The following is an 18,501-nucleotide window of genomic DNA, read 5'->3' as shown; positions in this document are numbered from 1 at the left end:
AAAGCAAAGGTGCATCTCAGTGCAAGTGTATGTTCTAAGAATGGATGAGGCCCAGGGTTCATTGCTAAGCATGGAACAAAAGGCAAAAATCAAAAAACATGGGAGAGTCAGGTGTGGCAGCTCACGTCACAATGCTTAGCATTCAGAATGCTAAGATGGGAGTGTGCTAGCTCAACGCCAGCCTGGGCTAACAAAACTAAAAACAACCCCAAAAATGACATGGAAGAAGGAAGTTTTAAAATTTAAAATAACAAGCACCACACTGGGGAAATTATTATTCAAGGCAGGGTCTTGGTTTCCTTATTACACAGGGAAATTGAAGACAAAGCAAACATGAAGAAACAAGGACTCTTGGGATAAAGATTCTAGCGATACTGAACACACAAGAATCACAAGTTTTGTATCAAGATTATGTTCCCTGGAGTTGTCCCAGACTTAGTCCTGAGAGCTTCCTTCCAGGAAACCCTAGCTGGGTGGCCAGTGCCCCACACAGTACCCCCACCTTGGCAGCCAGTGTCCCACATAGCACAGTACCAGCAGTGTTTGTTGGTACCATTGTGTGTGTGTTGTCCAAGATGACCCACTAACCTACTGTTCTGCATCCAGATTCAACCAACCTCACTATATAGCTGAGGATGACCTTGAACTACTGACCCTTCTGCCTCTATCTGCCCAGTACTGGGATAACAGGTATACACCACTCACTCCACACCTGATGATCAAACATAAGACTCCATTCATGCTAGGTAAGCACTCTGTCAACTGAGCTGCTTCCCCAGGCCTGGGTGCCTCTTCAAAAAGACTATTAGAATGCACAATAGTGACTTTCAGAGGCTGGAATGTGTGGACTGGAGAGGGTCAGAAGGAGGTTAGGAACAGGTACTCAAGCACAGCTGATAAAAGGAGGAAGTTATGGTTTCCATGACACCCAAGAGATGACTGACAGCTTGCAATTACCTATTCCAAGTTTCATGAGTAGCTGAAAGACAGGGGCTAGAAGGCTGTAAATGTGAAGTCATGAGACAGTGGACGCAATAATTACCTTTGTTTTGTCAGAACACATTGTAGATGTGTATAGGAATACCACAAAGAAGCATACCAGTGTATGATAAAAAATCAAGGGCATCTCAGGAGGTGAGCACATCAACTATCTTGATTCACTAATGATTTACTCCACTAAATAGAGCAATTCACTGCCCCATATCCCATAACCATTATACAGAGCATCTCACGGCACCATGACCTGTAACTTAATATAACTAAAATAATGACTTTAAAGACTTGATAGGTAAAAATAAGTTTGTCAATAGATTAGTTTTAATTGATACCACTGAGCTTTGTGTGTTGTTTCCAGTGCACTCAATGGCATCTGCATGCCATTCCTGTGTGGTTCACCTGAGAACCAAGGCCTTCTCATCCCATGGGTACCATCTGAGTGTGAGGAACTTGGGTGTGGTGTTTGAAGACAGAAGTCATTTTTGGTGCTACAGCCTTAAAATTCTTTCAGGCCAATCCTTCAGTAGACAGGTTGAATACTAGCATTGCGATCTTTTTTTAGAGATTCAGAATTGTACTTCAACAATCCTGGCTGTGCCCTGGAACATAGTTCAGGAGACTTCAATAGGACAGAAATTCATCTTGAAGGGAAACAATACTTCTCCCAGACTCAAGGGACAGTCCAGTTGAACTCTGGCACTTTCAGTAAAATGTAACTTGAGTATGCATATATTCTCATAAGTCTTAAGTTGTTAAAATGCCAACAGGGCTATCGAGGTGGCTCAATGGGTAAGGGCACTCACCAAGTAGCAAGTGTGGTGGTCTCAAATCCATCCTTGGGCCCACGTGTTGGCAAGAGCACTGACTCCCACGAGCTGTTCTCTGACCTAGACATGGGCATTGTGGCACCTATGCACACTGACACATATGTAAACGCATGGACACACTAAATATATGTAACAAACATTTTAATGCCAAAACAAGTCAGGTGGTCCATGCCTGTAGTCCCTGCATTTGGGGGTCAAAACAGGAGGATTGCCATGAGTTTGAGATCACCCTGCTGCTCATGTCAGTGAGTTTCAGGCCAGCCTAGGCTACCATGCAGGGAAACTATGTCTCAACAAAGGAAAACAAACAAACAATACAACAATAAACTTTAAGTAGTCTCACACACCACTGGATTTACTGAACTGAGTTCTAGTGACTTTATGAGAACTAACACTGTCCTTCTGGTTTTAACAATGGAAGGTGGGCATGGTGGCTAAAGCCTCCCAGACTGAAGGACTGGTTGAGGCTCACTTGGGCCACACAGTGACTCTAGGCCAGCTTCCAGTGTGGGCTAGTGCCACAAAAGGTCTCAAAAAGCAAAACAATAAGAAATGATGCCTCAGGTCATCTCTGTCCTCAGTGTCGTAGTCTGCACTTGACTGTGGCAATGGCAGCTCAGGCATGGCTCTCAGCATGCCTGCAAAACAATGCTAATAACCCCAGAACACACAGCCACTTGAAGATAATCAGATATAATTTAAAATTCTGCCACCAAGCCACCCCTGGAGTGCCTACATAAACTGGCTGCAGTTCATTTTACAGTAACAAAAATAGTCACTGCTAACGTATAAAGAATGTCAATCTGTGTCCCAAGGCTGCCATGTGTAAATCTCATCAGTTCTTAGGAAAGCAACATCATATGTTCAGTCTCTAGTTATCAGAGGGTTCTGGAGAACAAAGAGGCAAATTAACTGGCCTGAACTCTTACGCTAGTAAGTTCAACCACCAGGTAGCCGGGCTCCACTTCACCATTGTACCCACTTGCCTACGTGTAAGGCAGTTAACGGAAGTCAGTCCATCTGCAGCAATGGAAATCTAGTCCAGTTATTTGAAAATCAACAGGTACAACTTCTACATCACACACTTACTGGGGCTGCTGCTGCTGACAAGCGCTTCCAAGTTGGTCCATGGGAAGGTGCACTTGGCATAACCCTCATTCCCTACCATTGGCAGGAGTCATCAGGAGCTGATCCTCTGAGCCTAGCCAACCTATGCCCTGTGCAGAGCAGCCTCTTTCTCCCTTCACCCATGCTCTGACTCATCAGGCCTGTGCCCTGCTCTGACAGGGCAATGTAGAGCCAAAGCCCAGCCCCAAAACAATCCGGAACACAATTCTCATTATTCATTAGCTAAAGTTATCACTAGGATAAAGTGATTCATTTTAGAGACTACACAGGTCCCTGATATATATATATATATAACACCTCAGAACACAAGGGGCATGAGAGACCATGAAGTCAGATCAAGCCTATGAAGCTTACCCTGTGCCTGACAAGGAAAGAAGGGACCGCTTCATCCCACATGCTGTGTCTGATAATGGGGTATTCGGTCCCAGAACACAGAGCAGCCCTGCTTCCCTGCTTCTCTTTGGAAGTTACCCGGTTTTATATTCTGGATGAATGGTGATTTCTGTTGTTCTAGGACAATGTTTATCACAACTTGTAATGATGCATTTGAGAGATTCCTTTGTCACTATGGCTTCTTGCATTTGTTGTGAAATGCTAACAGGGTGGAGTCCTTGGCCATCTATGTCACACCTCTTTGTTTCCAGAAAAAACAAACAACTTCTTATCAAACCAGGCATCTAGTAGCTTCTTATGAATATTCGCTGAATAAACAATGAGTGAATATGTTTACAAATAAAACACAGACATGTGGGCTGGTCAGCTACCTTTTCAAAGTTTCTGGAAGATTCCTCAGCTGCCTTTAGTTTTAGCCAGCTTCCTTTTTTTCTACACTAGGTTAACTTGTTATTTTTTATGAATCCTTGTAAACTGACTCAAACCCCTTGTGAAACAAGATAGGAGTTAAGTAAATATACTTTTCCATGTCACATATATATATTTAAAACCTTAACATAAGTCCTCTGCCAACACACACACACACACACACACACACACACACATTTGACCATCTGTACACTTTTAAAAGAGCTGCAGTTTGTCAGAGCCCTGTGGTGCAGGCCTGACATCCCATCACTTAGAAAACTGAGGCAGGAGGATGGTGAGTTTGAGGCCAGCCTAGGATACATGTTGAGAATTTATCCAAGAAAAATATTTTTAAGAAGCTGAGTTTTATTGACTCCAACAATACAGTAATGTTTAAAGTGAGTTCTACACCAGGCCTAGAACCTGTGAACTAACAGCATCCATACATGGTTTGGTAATGTGTTTGGGACAAGCTCACTTCTAATCAGACTGGGTAACTGGATGGGCTGGCAACAAAACTGTTGTAAGATTTTGGATTAAAAACTAATTAGTCTGTGGGTTTGCCCTTTTCACAGTGAAGAGTTTATCACTACTTGTACCTTAGGTAGGGGGACAGCGGGTGCTAGGCAAGGTCCTGGTCCACAGGTACTAAGAGACATCTGTCCACTTTACATAACAAAGGACAGAGGGCAGACACACTGTGGGTACAGCTCAGTGGTAGAGCACCTACATAGTGTGCTCAAAGGTTCATCTTCAGCACCACAAAGTAACGATTTGAAAAGAGCAAAAATACTCAATAGGCCAACCCCCTCTGGCCAGCCCCTATGGCCAGCCCCTATGGCCAGCCCCTATGGCCAGCTACAATTTCTGACATGTTATGCTCATACTAGCAGGATAGGGTACTGCAGGTCTGACATTTTGGTTGTTTGCTACGTCCATATTCATTTCGAGTACCTTTATTCCAAGTGTTGGGCCAGGTATTCTTTTCACGAGTGAAACATAACTTTTAAATACTGCTCATGCAATTACGGTTCAAAGCATCAGTTAAACACATGACAGGCTCAGCCAGCCCCAGTGCAGTGAAAGGAGCTGAGCCACTCTCCCTGTCCTTTGCTCCAGCAAGGATGGAGAACTAGCCCTTTCTTACCCATTAGTCACAAATCTCCACACAGAAACCTGAGATTTGATTTCTATTATTTATAAGTTTATTGGAGACACTTAGTTCTTCATGACAAACTGCCAGAGGAGTAAACATGAAGAGAGGTGGCAATGATCTGTGTGTCATAAAGACAATTTTTAAAGAATTTGACAGAGTGTGGGTGAGGCTTGCTTTCTGTATGTTTATCTATTCACTTCTGCCAGAGGATGGAGATGGAGGGTAGAGAAGGAAGGAGCCTGAAGAGCCAGACAATAGGCCGGTTGCAGGCCTGACTGGCATCCTAAAGCAGCCTGCCCTGCCATGCTCTCCCTTCCCCCAACACCTGGCAGGCTGTGGTTGTGATTTCAAAACAAATAACTACTGGATCCCTGCCTTCTGGACCCCAGACCCAGAATGGCCTTCTCGGCTCCTCCCTGGGGTGCAGAAGGGGAGGGGAGAAGACACAAGAGAAAGAAAAGGTGGGCGTTAAAGATAAACTAGCTGGAAGCACCTCCTCAGGGACAGCGGCCTCCCCTACTCCACCCCCAAAGCTTTGGGATAACATAAAAACCCAAGCCCTGGGTGCCCAGGTATCAAATCTCCCGTCCTGCGCATCTGCCCTGCCAGACCCATTGAACTCAGCCAGGCAGGCGCATCTTGTGAATCTGGACCCCAGTGAGCCTAGATGGGCAGACACACATCCCGCGTGGATCCCGCAGGGCGGTGGCCCAGCCGGCCCTCCGAGAAGGCTACACCTTCTGGGTGTAGCAGGCATGACAGACCCGGAATGCCCCATGTCGGCGCGCAGGCCCATCTCCAAAGCTCAATGTGACAGAGCCGCAGAGCCGCAGGTGTACCCAGGCGTCCGCTCCTGCGCGGGCGCAGCCACTCCCAAGCTGAAGCTGAGCTCGCCGCCGTCATTCTGTGGCTCTAGCACCCTGGGGATCCGCCTGCGGTGGCGCCCACCCTGTTCCTTCTTTGGTGCCCTACCTCATACTCCGCGGTCTCGCATCCATCCCCAAATTCACCCAGAACGGCTGGGCAGCGCTCCTCTGCTCTGGGATCCGCTTCCCGGACTCAAAGCTATTCTGCTGCGTGGTGCTTCCCGCGCATCCCGCAGCTCGGGGACAAAGGCCTTAGATCCCCGTCCCTGAGGCAGGCGCTGCAGTCAGAGTCAAGTCCAGAGCCCGCGGGAGGCTGGAAGAAGTGTGAGCTCCCAGCAGTGCGCGATGACAAAGGGCCGGACGAATGCGCAGCGCCCCCTCCAGAGCCCGGCTTGCTGCAGCGTCCCCGCCCGCGCCCTGCAGCAGCCTGGGCCAAAGGCAGGACCTGCCCCTCAAGAGAAACCCCAGTAAGACACGCTTTGCTCTGAGTTGACACTCGGGGTATATTTTATTTTTATTTAGGGTCTCAGAATATCTTGCCTTTGGGAAATAACTTTCAATGCTGCTAACGGGTGAAAACTGGATGACTAAACTCCAAACCAGATAGATTGATCGATTCTAATTCTGAGCCCATCTTCAACTAGGCTGGGGGCTCCTGTAACCTACACTGCCTCTGCTTCCTCTGGCCCCTTGTACTTCTCTACCCCACTCCCACCCCCCTGGAGTGACCCCAGTAGCTGAGTAGAGAGTCAGGATCAATCTTCAGACCTGTCACACACAGCCTTGTGACCCTGAGGATCCCGCTTAATTCTGCAAGCCTGTTCTCTACTGGAAAATGACCTGAATCTAATGTTTGTCACCTGGGTCTTTTCTAATGGTTGTGACAGGATTCTTCAAGGCCCAGCCCTTGAAAGGCAGGATGTTGCAGGCAGTCAGGGCCTTACACCTCCACCCTGCTTCCTCCAACTCCATGTTAGTCACTCCCAAAGCTCTGAGAAATATGCCTGTCAAAATGCTCAGCCTCCAGGAAAAAAAAAAACTCGGGACACTGAAGTAGAGCCCTGCTCTTCTGACATTCCCAACAGCAGACCTTTGGATTCCAGCACAGTTAGGCAGTACCCAAATCTCTGAAAGTGGCCAAGGAATGGACATGTGTGTACATGTTTGTGGGAGAGTGTGTGCATGTGCACATGAGTACATGCATGCAAAGAGGCCAGAAGTTGACCTCAGGTGTTCCTATCACATTCCACCTTATTTTACAGCATCTTTCATTGAATATGAAAATTGCTATCTTGGCTAGGCTGACTGGCCAGCCAGTAGAACAGACATGGTGAAATACATACTGCTATGTTTGGCTTTTATATCTTGTTGGGAATCAGGACTCAAGACCTCATGCTTGCCAGGCAAGCATCTCACCTACCCACTGTCCTAATGAGCTTTGACACAATCTAAAGTAATGGTTCTCAAGTATCCTAATGCTACATGACCCTTGAATACAGTTCTTCATGTTGTGGTGACCCCCCCCACCATGAAATCATTTTGTTGCTACTTTATAACTGTTATTTTGCTATTGTTACGAGTCATAATATAAATATTTGATATGCAACCCTCATGGGGGCTGCAACCAATAGGTTGAGAACCACTGATCTAGAGTCATCTGAAAGGAAGGCCTCAAGTGAAGAATGGCTCAGATCAGATTGGCCTGTGTATGTCTGTGGGATGACTGTTTTGATTGTTAATTGGTGTGGGAAGGCCCAGCCCACTATAGCCAGCAAAATTCCCTAGACAGGTGACCCTGATCTATAGAAGAAAGCCAGCTATTAAGTATGGGCCTGACTGAACCATCCAGTGGCCTTTCTCAATGGTTTTTCCTTCAAGTTCCTGCTTGAGTTCCTCCCCTAACTTCTTTCACAGATTGAGACTGGGAAGTGTAGGTCAAATAAACCCTTCCCTTCTCCCCGAGTTGCTTTTGGTCATGGTGCTTGTCATAGCACTACAGTAAAACAGAACATTCACCAAAGTATCTCCTTCAAATATTTTAAACAAGTACTCTGATAGCTCCTTTGCATACAGGCTTGTGAGAATGGCCATTCTAGGGCTAGCCCAGTGGTAGAGTGCTTGCTTGATATACTTAAGGTCCAAGTACTCAGTAGTAGAGAGAGGTGAGGTGGGCAGAGACTATTAACATGAATAGTCTCTCAACAAAAGCTGCTACTGGTACAATGTGAAAAGATCCACCACAACAACCCCAGCACAGTCCGCAGACATGCGGCTCAGATGCTAGGATGATTGTTTCTCAGCAGTTCTCCTAAAACCCACACCAAGATCCCCACACCGCCCCCACTTCCATAGCTTCTCACACATTTTCATGTCTTCCTCAGATGCAGTCATGGTCTCTCTCACTCTGACAACAGAACAAGGATGAACTCTTGCCTCTCTAATACCTATGTCCAAAGTTCCACAACCAAGGAAGTATGAAGCAGTGTTCCCTGTCAGAACTCCAGGGAATCTTGGAGCCCCTTTTTAGAATTCCATGAAATGGTAGGTAAGGCAGGCTCCTTTCCTAAACAGAATCCCAACAGGGATCAAGAACCATTTCCTAAACCCTCTCAAGCCAACTCTATTACATTGAAGTATCTCTTTTTAGGGCACTGGTTTCCCCAAACTAACAGCAGACCCTCCTTGGCCCCCAGCACTGTCCGAAGGCTTCATGCAACATCTTCCTCACCTAGTCCTCAAAAGACCTCCAAGAGGTGGGCAGTGTAATTATCGCCTCTTCAGTGGAGAACCTGAGACAGAGTAGATGGGTAACTTATCTAAGACCACACAGCTAGGACATGGCAGAGCCAGGGTTCTAGGATAAGCACCCTGCCCCCACCCCCGAGCTCATGATGGCCTCTACTTCCAGAGGACAAGAATAGGTGCTCTGAGGCAGAGCCAGGAGCTGGCTGTTGTAGATCACGTCTGTGACCCAAGCACTCAGGAGGCAGAGGCAGGTGGGTTGCTGAAGGTTTGAGCCTCACGTTTGAGACAAGCCTGAGCTGCATATTAAGTACAAGGCCACACCACTCCTAATGCAGAACTGGAACAAAATAGAGACTAGCTCTCCTTAACTCACTCAGAAAATGACCTTCCTCCCAACCCACCACAGCATTTTCAAAGCAGGAAAAAAAGATCAAATATGGCCCTCTTCTCCTAAGGCTTCTGGACTTGTTCAAATGTCTGATAGGAAGCAGGAATTACATCAATTTTGCATTGACAGCCCGTGAAATCCCACTGATGCTGCAGGCATTTTCGCTCACTCAATTCCAAACTCGTGTTGAAACCCAATCACACATAAATATTGGTGGTGGTGCCAGCTGTCACCTTGAAACCCCAACAATGCCTGGCCCTTCTTGGCCAGGGACAGAAGAGCTCTGGAAATCCCAGTCAGAACTGGACACTGCAGCTAGGTAACCCCCAGGGGGACAGATGCACTTTAAAAGTTGATTTTCTGATTTTCAGATTTGCAATAAGATAAATTTTCAGCTGCAAGTCTTTTGAGTATCTCTGTCAGCAGTGGCTGGAGAGGGGACAGTAGGCAGCAGGTGCCCAACACTTTGTTATGGAGCTTCTAAGATGGCCTCAGGGATCACTATCCTCCTGGGATTCTTCTTGAGCTGTTGGCAGTACTGATTTGCCTCTAACCAAACTTGTCAGCTAAGGTGGTAGAATGCTGTCAGTCTTAAGAGTTTCTATTGCTTCAACGAAAGACCATGACCAAAAAGCAACTTGGAGAGAAAAGGGTTTATTTTGGCTTACACTTCCATATTGCTGCTTGTCATTGAAGAAAATCAGGACAGGCACTTAAACAGCAGGAACCTGGAGGCAGGAGCCATGGATGGGTGCTGCTTACTGGCTTGCTTCAGATGGTTTGCTCAGTCTGTTTGCTTACAGAAGCCAGGGCTACCAGCCCAGGGATGACACCACCCACCATGGGCTAACCCCACTGATCACTAACTGAGAAGATGATTTACAGCTGGATCTCAAGGAGGCATTTCCTCAACTGATGACTCTAGCTTATGGCATGTTGACACACAAAACCAGCCAGCAGTACACTATCTTGGGGTTTCTATTGCTGTATAAAACACCTTGACCAAAAAGAACCTGAAAAGAAAAGGGTTTGTTTCATCTTCCAGCTTGTAGTCTACCATCCAGGGAAGTCAGGGTAGGAACTCAAAATAGGAACCTGTAGGCAGGTACCAATGCAAAGGCCACGGAAGAGCACTGCTTATCTACTTGCTTCCCATGGCTTGCTCAGCCTACTTTCTTATACCACCCCAGACCGCCTGCTCAGATGAGGCATCATCCCCAGTATGCTGGGCCCTCCCATATTACTTATTTTATTAAAAAAAAAAAAAAAAAAAAGATCCACAGGCCAATCTGGTGGGGGCTTTTCTCAACTGAGGGTACCTCTTCCCAAATTACTCTAACTCGTGTCATGTTGACAAAATACCAACCACTACAGACACCATCTGCGGTTCCAGTCATAAGAATCTTCTCCTGTGGCAGACTCTCTTGGTTACCTTCCTAGCATGTTCACTTTTGTTAGGTAGACATATTGGGAAGGCCTGCCTGGCATCAGGCATGGGGGTAACATCAGCCAATCACCAGTTATTAGCAGAATCCATTGCTCCAAAAGTCCTAGAGGAAATTAATTCTGCCAACAACCATGTATGTGTAAAGTCAGATCCTCTCTCAGTGGCGCCTTCACATGAGACCTGGAAGCAGAGAACTAGATGACACCACGTCCACACAAAACTGTGAGGAATTGAATGTGTTGCTCTAAAGCTTACCACTCACATGAGAACAGATAACCACTGCAGAGTTCACATCCACTGACCCCCGACTTGGTGTCCAGCAGCCATCTCCAGGCCATGCTGGAGTCACTAAAGGGCTTAGCACCCTGGGATCAGCTTCTCATCCCTGAACATCAGAAAGGCTCCAAGAGGCACCCTCTACACTGTCTCCCAGCAGTCACCTACTTGGCAGGAATCTCTCAGGGTGTGCTCCTGTTCACTAGCTCTCTCCTATTCTACCATGGGTGCTTCCTGAGCTTGTCCCAGTTTATGCTCAGACACAACAATCCATCCACTGTTAGAGCAATTTGCCACTGCACACCAAAATTGAAAGTTGGAGTTTTCCTGAGATACAGTCTTCATAGTTTTGTAGGCCAAGTCTGAATATGATTTGGAGCCATGTATGCTGTTAAGATTCCCAACCACTATCACAAATGACAAACAGCAGCAAGACAGCTGCCACACTGCCATCAGTGTGATGCCAACTTCCATACACCAGAAACCCTGCAAATAAATCTCTTCCAAACCTTGAAATCAACCCAATTCCTATTCAGACCAGGTACATGGTTTCTCATGGCTCCTGCCCTGCTCTGTCCACACATGAGTGGCTTTAGTCCCCAGGAAACCTACTCCAACCCTAGAAGCTAAAAATGCTCTGCCCTACTCTCACCCCCACCTCAGCAGATACTCACGTGCTTCATTCTGGATCTTGCCTCCCAGGAATGTTGCTGATTTTGCACAGCCCTTTCTAAGCTCTTTTCTAAATCCCCTCAAATGCCATCACTGCCAGCCTCAGGAATTCCACTCTCCAGATCCTCTCTAAAGGCAATATGAGGAGCAAAACTGGCAAGGCCACAACCTACACATTCTGAGCCCTCTGAGGGAATACTTTGGGCTACAGAGCCTTGATATCTGCCAGAAAGTGTATTCAGTCAGGGTACCCAGGTGATATTCTAGAACTTCATGCAGTCACCCCTTTGAATAACCTGGTTGAAACCTTCTAAGCATCCTGTGGTCAAATTAGAAAAAAAAAAAAAAAAAAAAAAAAAAAAAAAAAAAAAAAAAAAAAAAAAAAAAAAAAAAAAAAAACTAGCTTTAGAGGCTGGGAAGGTGACCCAGTAGGCAAGAGTACTTGCTTTGCGAACATGAGTAGTTGATTTAGAGTCCCCAGCAGCCAGCATTAGGGGTGGAGACAGACAGACTGGGGAGCTCACAGTACAGTGACTGCCTACCATGCCCTCAGTGTGACCTCTTGCACTGTATAAGCTGAATGTGCTGGTCCATGTCTGCAATGCCCATGCTCAGGTCATGAAGAAAGGTTATCAGAAGTTCAAGGCCAACTTGGGCTGCATGCAATCCTGTCTACAAACAAATACCTCTTTTTAAATACAAGTAGATAGTAAGTTCTTAATAAGATGAATGAATCCTAAGAATGTGCCTGCCCAAAAACAGTGCTACTTACAAGCCTCCTTAGAAGTCAACTGACAGAAGCCACAAGCCCAGTGAATCAAAATCTCAAATATGTGGCATGGTCTTTCTTCACAGAAGTGGCATGCTCTTGGTTAGCTTAGAAGACCTAACAGAATCTCAGAACTCAGGAGGCTGAGACAGGAGGATAGAGAGCCTGTGGCCAGCCTGGGTTGCACTAGAAGATCTTATCTCAAACAAAACCAACACATAAACCCAGAAAAATAAGTCTTATTCCTTTTTCTGAAGAAAATTCAGGACCTGTTATCCTTAGAAAATAAGGATCTCATCCATATACATTTGCTGTGGTGCTGCCAAGCCCAGCCTGCTCTGCCACTACCCAGGCTCCTGTTTGACCCATGAAAATGCCAGAATGTCCCCCACCTAACAAGGTCCAAGGAGAACTGAGCATAAGTTCAAGTCTACCTTGGTACCCTGTCTCTAACTGTATGCACCTGGGGAGCATTGTGCTTGTTAGCTTAGGTAGGGGAAGAGCCCAGCAGGAGGTACTCTTCCCTCCCTTTCAGACTCAACCATGACCATCCCACTCTTACAAGACAACAGGAACCACCCCCTACCATGGACTTGCAAGAGGGTGTTAATTTTATTGTCTGTGTATGAATGTTTGCCTGCAAGTTATGTATGGTATTATATGCGTGCAGCACCTATGGAGACCCTAAGACAGCATCAGATCCCCTTGGAACTGCAGTTACATGTGATTGTGAATCACCATGGGAGTGCTGGGAACTGAACCCAGGTCCTCTGGGAGAGCAACCAATGCTCTAACCACTGAACAACCTCTCTAACTCCAAGAGAATGTTTTTATTTTAAGTGGCCATACTAGGAACACCAAGGCTAAGCATCCATCCACTCAGGAAGTTTTTAGAAAGCCAATCAGAATGGAAGCCATGGTCAGCTGAGTAAACAGGAGGCACAGGGCACCCTTAGAGCAGAGCATTGGCTCTCCCTATAGAGCTGAGCGTCCTGTGGCTTGGTGGAGCAAGCAAAGGCCATGCTAAGTAGATACTAACCTGCCAAGTCCTGTGCCAGACGCATTACATCTCCTGAATCTCCCTGTTGGACTATATACAAGATAGATACAGTTATTACTTCTGTTCTACATGCAGAGCAACCAGGGATCAGTTCAGTAGCTCATGCGAGGTCACACAGCTAGCAAATGACTGCAAACACCTGAGCCTCTGCAGTCTGCCTCCAGGCTTACCTTTAACTGCCATTTAGCTGCTTCCCAAGACACCCACTGCACCTCTGCACCCATTTCCACTCTGTTTGCTTTCTTTGACCTTTGTGACGTCTTCTTTCCATCCTCAAACCGTCAGGAGAGATGGACTTGAAGTTGGCTTGAACCCACATACTTACTGACCATGGACTGCTCAGACAACCCAAGCTCAGATTTCAGAACTCACTTTGGACTTCTAACAACCCCTGTAATCCTAGCTCAAGGGTATCTGATGCCCTCTTCTGGTCTCTGTGGGTACTGCACATACAGGTGCACTCTTTAACAGAAGGAAGAACAAGCCTTCAGTGTGGGCTGTGTGGCTCTGTGGGAAACCCCTCTCCCCATGTGCCTACGGATTGACTGGGAACACAATCACCTCCAAGCAAGCAAACTCCTTTCCCATATCATCTCATTTTAATCATATTTTACATAAAAAATACTCATCTTGGCGATGCTTTTGAGCTTTTCAATTTATACATGAATATTTTAGAAGGAATCTTTCATCAGACTCCTAATGAATGAAGTAACTCCTAGTCTCAAGCACTGTGTTCTGGTGATAGCTGTACACCGGCTCACTATGGCCACCATATGCCCAAGGCCCCTCCGCTTCTTTCTTCAAGCCACTTGCACAGCTGGTAGGTTGGGCAGCATTTCCCAAGAGCTCTCTAGTCGAGGACACATGAGAGTCAGAGGGTCTGCTACTGTGGGTCTGCTCCTCAGGGCCTTGTTTCTAGAGAGTGTAGTGATTGTCAAACAGTATAACATGTTAGTCAGAAATTTTAAGATTTAAATCAACACATTCTAAACTCCTAAATCTGAAGGCTTCATTTCATGGGTCTTAAGCTGAGAGAAGAGGCCCATGAGGCCACGCTGTTCTCTAACCTCCAGTGCTGTGCAGGCAAAGTGCATGTAGCACAATGTATGGACAGAACCTATAGTTGCAAGGAATGCAGCACAAAACAGCATTTCAGTTATGCAGTTAATACACAAGGGAGAGTTAGTCTTGGCTTGTGCCTGTTATCTCATCATAGGAGGGGCTGAGGAAGAAAAAAATCACAAGTTTGAGGCCAGCCTGTCTCAAAACAAAACACACCAGTAAAAATTAAGATAGTCAGCTATATGTGCCTGTCTAGGATTTAAATTGCTGTATGATAAAATGCCACAATCAAAGGCAGGAAAGAGTCTAACTTTCAAGTCACACTCCATCACTGAAGGAATTCATGGCAGGAACTGAAGAATCTGCCATGGAGGATCATTGCCTACCTGGCTCTCTCCGCCCAGGAACAGTTGCCTAGGAGTGTGGTGGGGGAAGCACTACACTCTGGTGTATCTACTATCACCAGTGGGCTGGGCCTCCCATATAAATCATCAATCAAGAAAATGCCCCCACAGACTTGCCTACAGTCTGATCTTATGGAAGCACTTTCTTAAATAAGAGTCCCTCCTCTCAGGTGACTCTGGCTTGTGTCAATGACAAAAAAACTAACCAGTACAGGGCACAAACACTATCACTGTGCTTTCACCATTGTGGCCAGGAGAATAACCCATGGCCACAGTGTCAAAGCATCTCCCTTCCCAGCAGACACCTGAGTAGATGGACTTGAAGTTGGCTTGAACCCACATACTTACTGACCATGGCCCCTCCACCTCCCAAGAGCTGACGTGCAGCTCACTTCCTTTCCAGCTTCCAAGGACTGGGCCTGGCTTCTCCCCACCACCACCTCCCCAGCCTCTGTAGTATCTTTGATGCCCACCACCCCTGTTTTTCAAGATTCTCTCCTCAGTTTTATGGTCCCATCTTGTGCTCCTGGGTTCTTTCCCTCCCTGGTGACTTTCCTATGGCTAGTAGCATCACTTCAGGCTTTGATGTAAAGCCCTTTGTCACAGCATAGCTTACCTTCTCTGGTAACAGATCCACCTTCAGGCCTGTCCATGACACAGACCACAAACCAGCCAGAGCCACCTTCTGCCTGCAGGGTGTTTCCGTGCTGACTGATCCTTCTGATATTAGTGGCACTCTGCTGCCTCATGGCTTATTAAGCAGGGTCAGCAGATACTCACATAGCCCCTTCCTATCCTGTCTAGTGGCTAATCTAACAGGAAACAGCCACCACAGAGAGCTTTGATAGGAGCCTGTCTTGGTGTTCCAGCTATCAGAGTCCTTAAAGACACAGCAGTCGGCAGGCAGGGGCCCTAGTCAGTGCCAGGGAGGCCACAGATAGATGATCAGGCCTGAGTAAAAAGCCAGTCCTGACACTTCTGATTTAAGTGACTATGATCTATATTCTGATTTCTCCAAGTTTGGATCAAATAAAACAAATGCTAATCCTTTTCTGTAAGTTGCCTAGCATGGCACCTGGCTGAGAAAATGGTGGCCACCGCTGTTCTAAATTACATTTTTTTCCTTTTTTTTTTTTTTGGTTTTTCGAGACAGGGTTTCTCTGTGTAGTCCTGGCTGTCCTGGAACTCACTCTGTAGACCAGGCTGGCCTAGAACTCAGAAATCCGCCTGCCTCTGCCTCCCAAGTGCTGGGATTAAAGGCGTGCGCCACCACTGTCCGGCCTAAATTACATTTTTTGAGACAAGTTCTCCCTCTGTAATATAGAAAAGCTTTGAACTCATAGCAGTGCCCCGTAAGACCCCACACCTAGCTTTATTTTAAATTCTTAACCTTTTACCTCTGAGGTCTTTGCTCCTTCCAGAACACAGCCGAGGATCCGTATGTATTCCGTGGCACCTTTAAGGATGTCAACTTTACTGGGCTTCCTGCTCTGTGGTAGGAACGGCACCAGAGCCTTTAGCTTGGCAAAGCCACGGTTGAGATTTTTTATCTAGAAAACAAAGACATGGCGATTCACTGATACATTAGTTTTCAGGACATTTCTCCAAACCACAGAATAGGGTGGTGAGGGTGCATGTCCACTGTGCTCTTTAAATGAAAGTTTCAACAAACATATAGCAGCCTTGACACCACAGCAGTGTCTACCAGCAAAAGGGCCCTTCTCCATTCTTAGCCATTCCCCAACTTCCGGTAAGTCTTCCCTCCCACATGATCTTTTCCCTGATGCACTTCCGGACCCTTATTTCTGAGGTGCTTGGCTGAGAGGTTTGGGAGTAAGTACTAGGCCTACAGGTGCTCTTCGCTCTCCCTCTTCAGTTCCTGTTCCAGGGCCATCTTTGCTACAGCCAGACCCAAAGAGCAGAGCCAAGGAGCCCAAGCCTTCCCCTTGACTTCTTGGAGGGCAAGTTTTGGCCGAGATACTAAAACCTACCAGTAGATGCCGCTCTAATCACAGCCCACCATAAATCCCAGTTCTGCTATGGGGGAGATGAAGAAACATTACATTTTTTTACAATTTATGGGGGTAGGAGAAGATGGCTCCGTGGGTAGAAGTGCTCGCTGTAAAATCAAAATCAGCTTGAGTTTTATCACCAAATCTCATAAGATTGAAGGAAGGAAAGACTCCACAAAACTGTCCTCCACACTTCATACTCGTACTCCCCCTTAAGAACAGAGAGAGAGAGAGAGAGAGAGAGAGAGAGAGAGAGAGAGAGAGAGAGAGAGAGAGAGAGAGAGACAGACAACCTTCAAGTAGCTTCCATGAGGGCTGGAGAGGTGGCTCGGTGATTTAGAGCCTCTCTTGCTCTTGCAGAACCTGAGCTCAGTCTCCAGCACCCGCATCAGCCAGCTCATAATTGTTTATAACTCCAGCTCCAAAGGCCCTCTTCCAGCCCCTGGACTCTGGTGCACACATCCACAGGAGATGCAACATAACTTAAAATAATTAAAAAAAAAATAAAATAAAATAAACAGCACCGTCCAGGAGGGCCAGCCGGGGAGCCAGCCACTCCCGTGGCCCTTAATGCTCAGCCGCATGAAGGTGCAGTGTAACCAGGCCCCTGGGGAGCCGGGCAAGCCTCGTGAAGACGAAGTCACCCGGAAGGGCAGAGAGGGAAGGCACAGGTGTCGGATATTGAGCACCCACTGGCAAGGCAGTGGGAGTAAGGTGGCCCTGGCTTCTCACCCGCTCGCGCTCTTTGGCGTTGGCCACGCGCCTGCGCTCCAGCACCAGATGCAGGTCCTCTGTGGTGGAGTAGCCTCCTGAGGGCAGCCGCTTGAGCCTACAGATGGCCGCAAGTCGGGGCAGGGGCCCCAGCTGTGCCTTAAGCAGCTCCTCCAGCACCTCAGCCTGCGGGGTGGCCAGGAAGGGCTCCGGGGATGCAAGTGACGTGTCCATGGTGGCACGTCAAGGTCACGGGGCGGCGAGGGCCTTGCACCTGCTGTGCCTCAGGTGTTCCAAACCTCGAAGAGGGCGGGGCACGGGGAGGGCATGAGGTGGGGGGCGGGGCATGCGAGGGCACGAGGTGAGGAGGGGCGGGGCATGTGAGGGCATGAGGTGAGGAGGGGCGGGGTATGAGGAGGCCATGAGGTGAGGAGGGGCGGGGCATGCAAAAAGCCATGAGTTGAGAAGGGGCGGGGCATGTGGAGGCCATGAGGTGAGGTGGGAGCAGCTGCAGAGGCCCTCGGGCAAAGGCCTTAACTTTGACACACTTCGCACCTGGGTGTGTGAGGCGGGTTGCGGAGGGGGCGGAGCCTTGGATGGGAGGGGCTTGTGGAGGGCCTGGACCCTGGGAGGGCAAGAGATGGAGCGAGGCTCTGCAGTTGCCAAGGCAACTCAGGTTATGGTCAAAAGGCTTTATGCGTGTCGCTCAAGGCTGCGCAAAGAGGGACCAGGGTGGGGTTGCAGGGAGCAGGTGGAGTTGAAAAGCCCCTTGAGAGGCCATGATGAAAGGGTCTTACAGTCTGGCCTACAAGGCTTGAATGAGGGCAGGAAGCGCCAGGGCTGGCACGTGGAAGTCTGCAATCAAAAAGCCTTCCGCACCTGAGCCTGGAGAGTTGGCTCTGAAGTCCCTCCCTGGAGCCCGCCTGGTGGAAGGCGAGCATTGACTCCCAAGAATTCCCTGACCTCTTTCCTATGCTGAGGCTCATGCACCCCCACTCACATACACATTCAGGCCAAATAAATGAAAGGGAAAAAAAGGCCTACTATCTGTCTGCCACACCTTTAGCTCTGGGTGTGTATGTGGAAGAGCTAGGGTGAGTGACAGAGCACATGGACGGCCACCATGGTCTACGGGCCTTGATCCTGGTTCACTAGGGAGCATGAGGCAGGGCTAATGGAGG

At 47.7% G+C, this 18,501-nt stretch overlaps 2 protein-coding genes across 3 annotated transcripts in view; both read right to left on the bottom strand.

Annotated features, from left to right (window-relative positions):
• Add2 (adducin 2) overlaps positions 1-6,151 on the bottom strand; it is a 100,657-nt gene extending 94,506 nt beyond the window's left edge. Inside the window, exon 1 of the mRNA XM_034511394.1 lies at positions 5,881-6,151. The gene's annotated coding sequence lies outside the window, so the exon portion shown is untranslated. The remainder of the gene's footprint in view (positions 1-5,880) is intronic.
• Positions 6,152-13,825: 7,674 nt separating this feature from the next.
• On the bottom strand, positions 13,826-17,554 carry Figla (folliculogenesis specific bHLH transcription factor). 2 transcript variants are annotated; one of them, XM_034512661.2, is made up of 3 exons: positions 17,342-17,554; positions 15,995-16,147; positions 13,826-14,046 (listed from the first exon to the last, which is right to left on the bottom strand). In XM_034512661.2, the coding sequence occupies exons 1-3, from the start codon at positions 17,552-17,554 to the stop codon at positions 13,828-13,830; spliced, it is 585 nt and encodes a 194-aa protein (XP_034368552.1). In that variant the 3' UTR covers positions 13,826-13,827. The 2 variants fall into 2 exon arrangements, 1 of the variants encoding a protein (XP_034368552.1); XR_013112758.1 differs by lacking the exons at positions 15,995-16,147; positions 17,342-17,554 and adding an exon at positions 15,214-15,302 and having other exon boundaries at positions 13,913-14,046.
• Positions 17,555-18,501: the final 947 nt, after the last annotated feature.

This window comes from Arvicanthis niloticus, chromosome 9, assembly GCF_011762505.2.
Source record: "Arvicanthis niloticus isolate mArvNil1 chromosome 9, mArvNil1.pat.X, whole genome shotgun sequence".
Taxonomy (NCBI): Eukaryota; Metazoa; Chordata; class Mammalia; order Rodentia; family Muridae; genus Arvicanthis; species Arvicanthis niloticus.
This window is presented reverse-complemented; position numbering and strand designations above follow the sequence as displayed.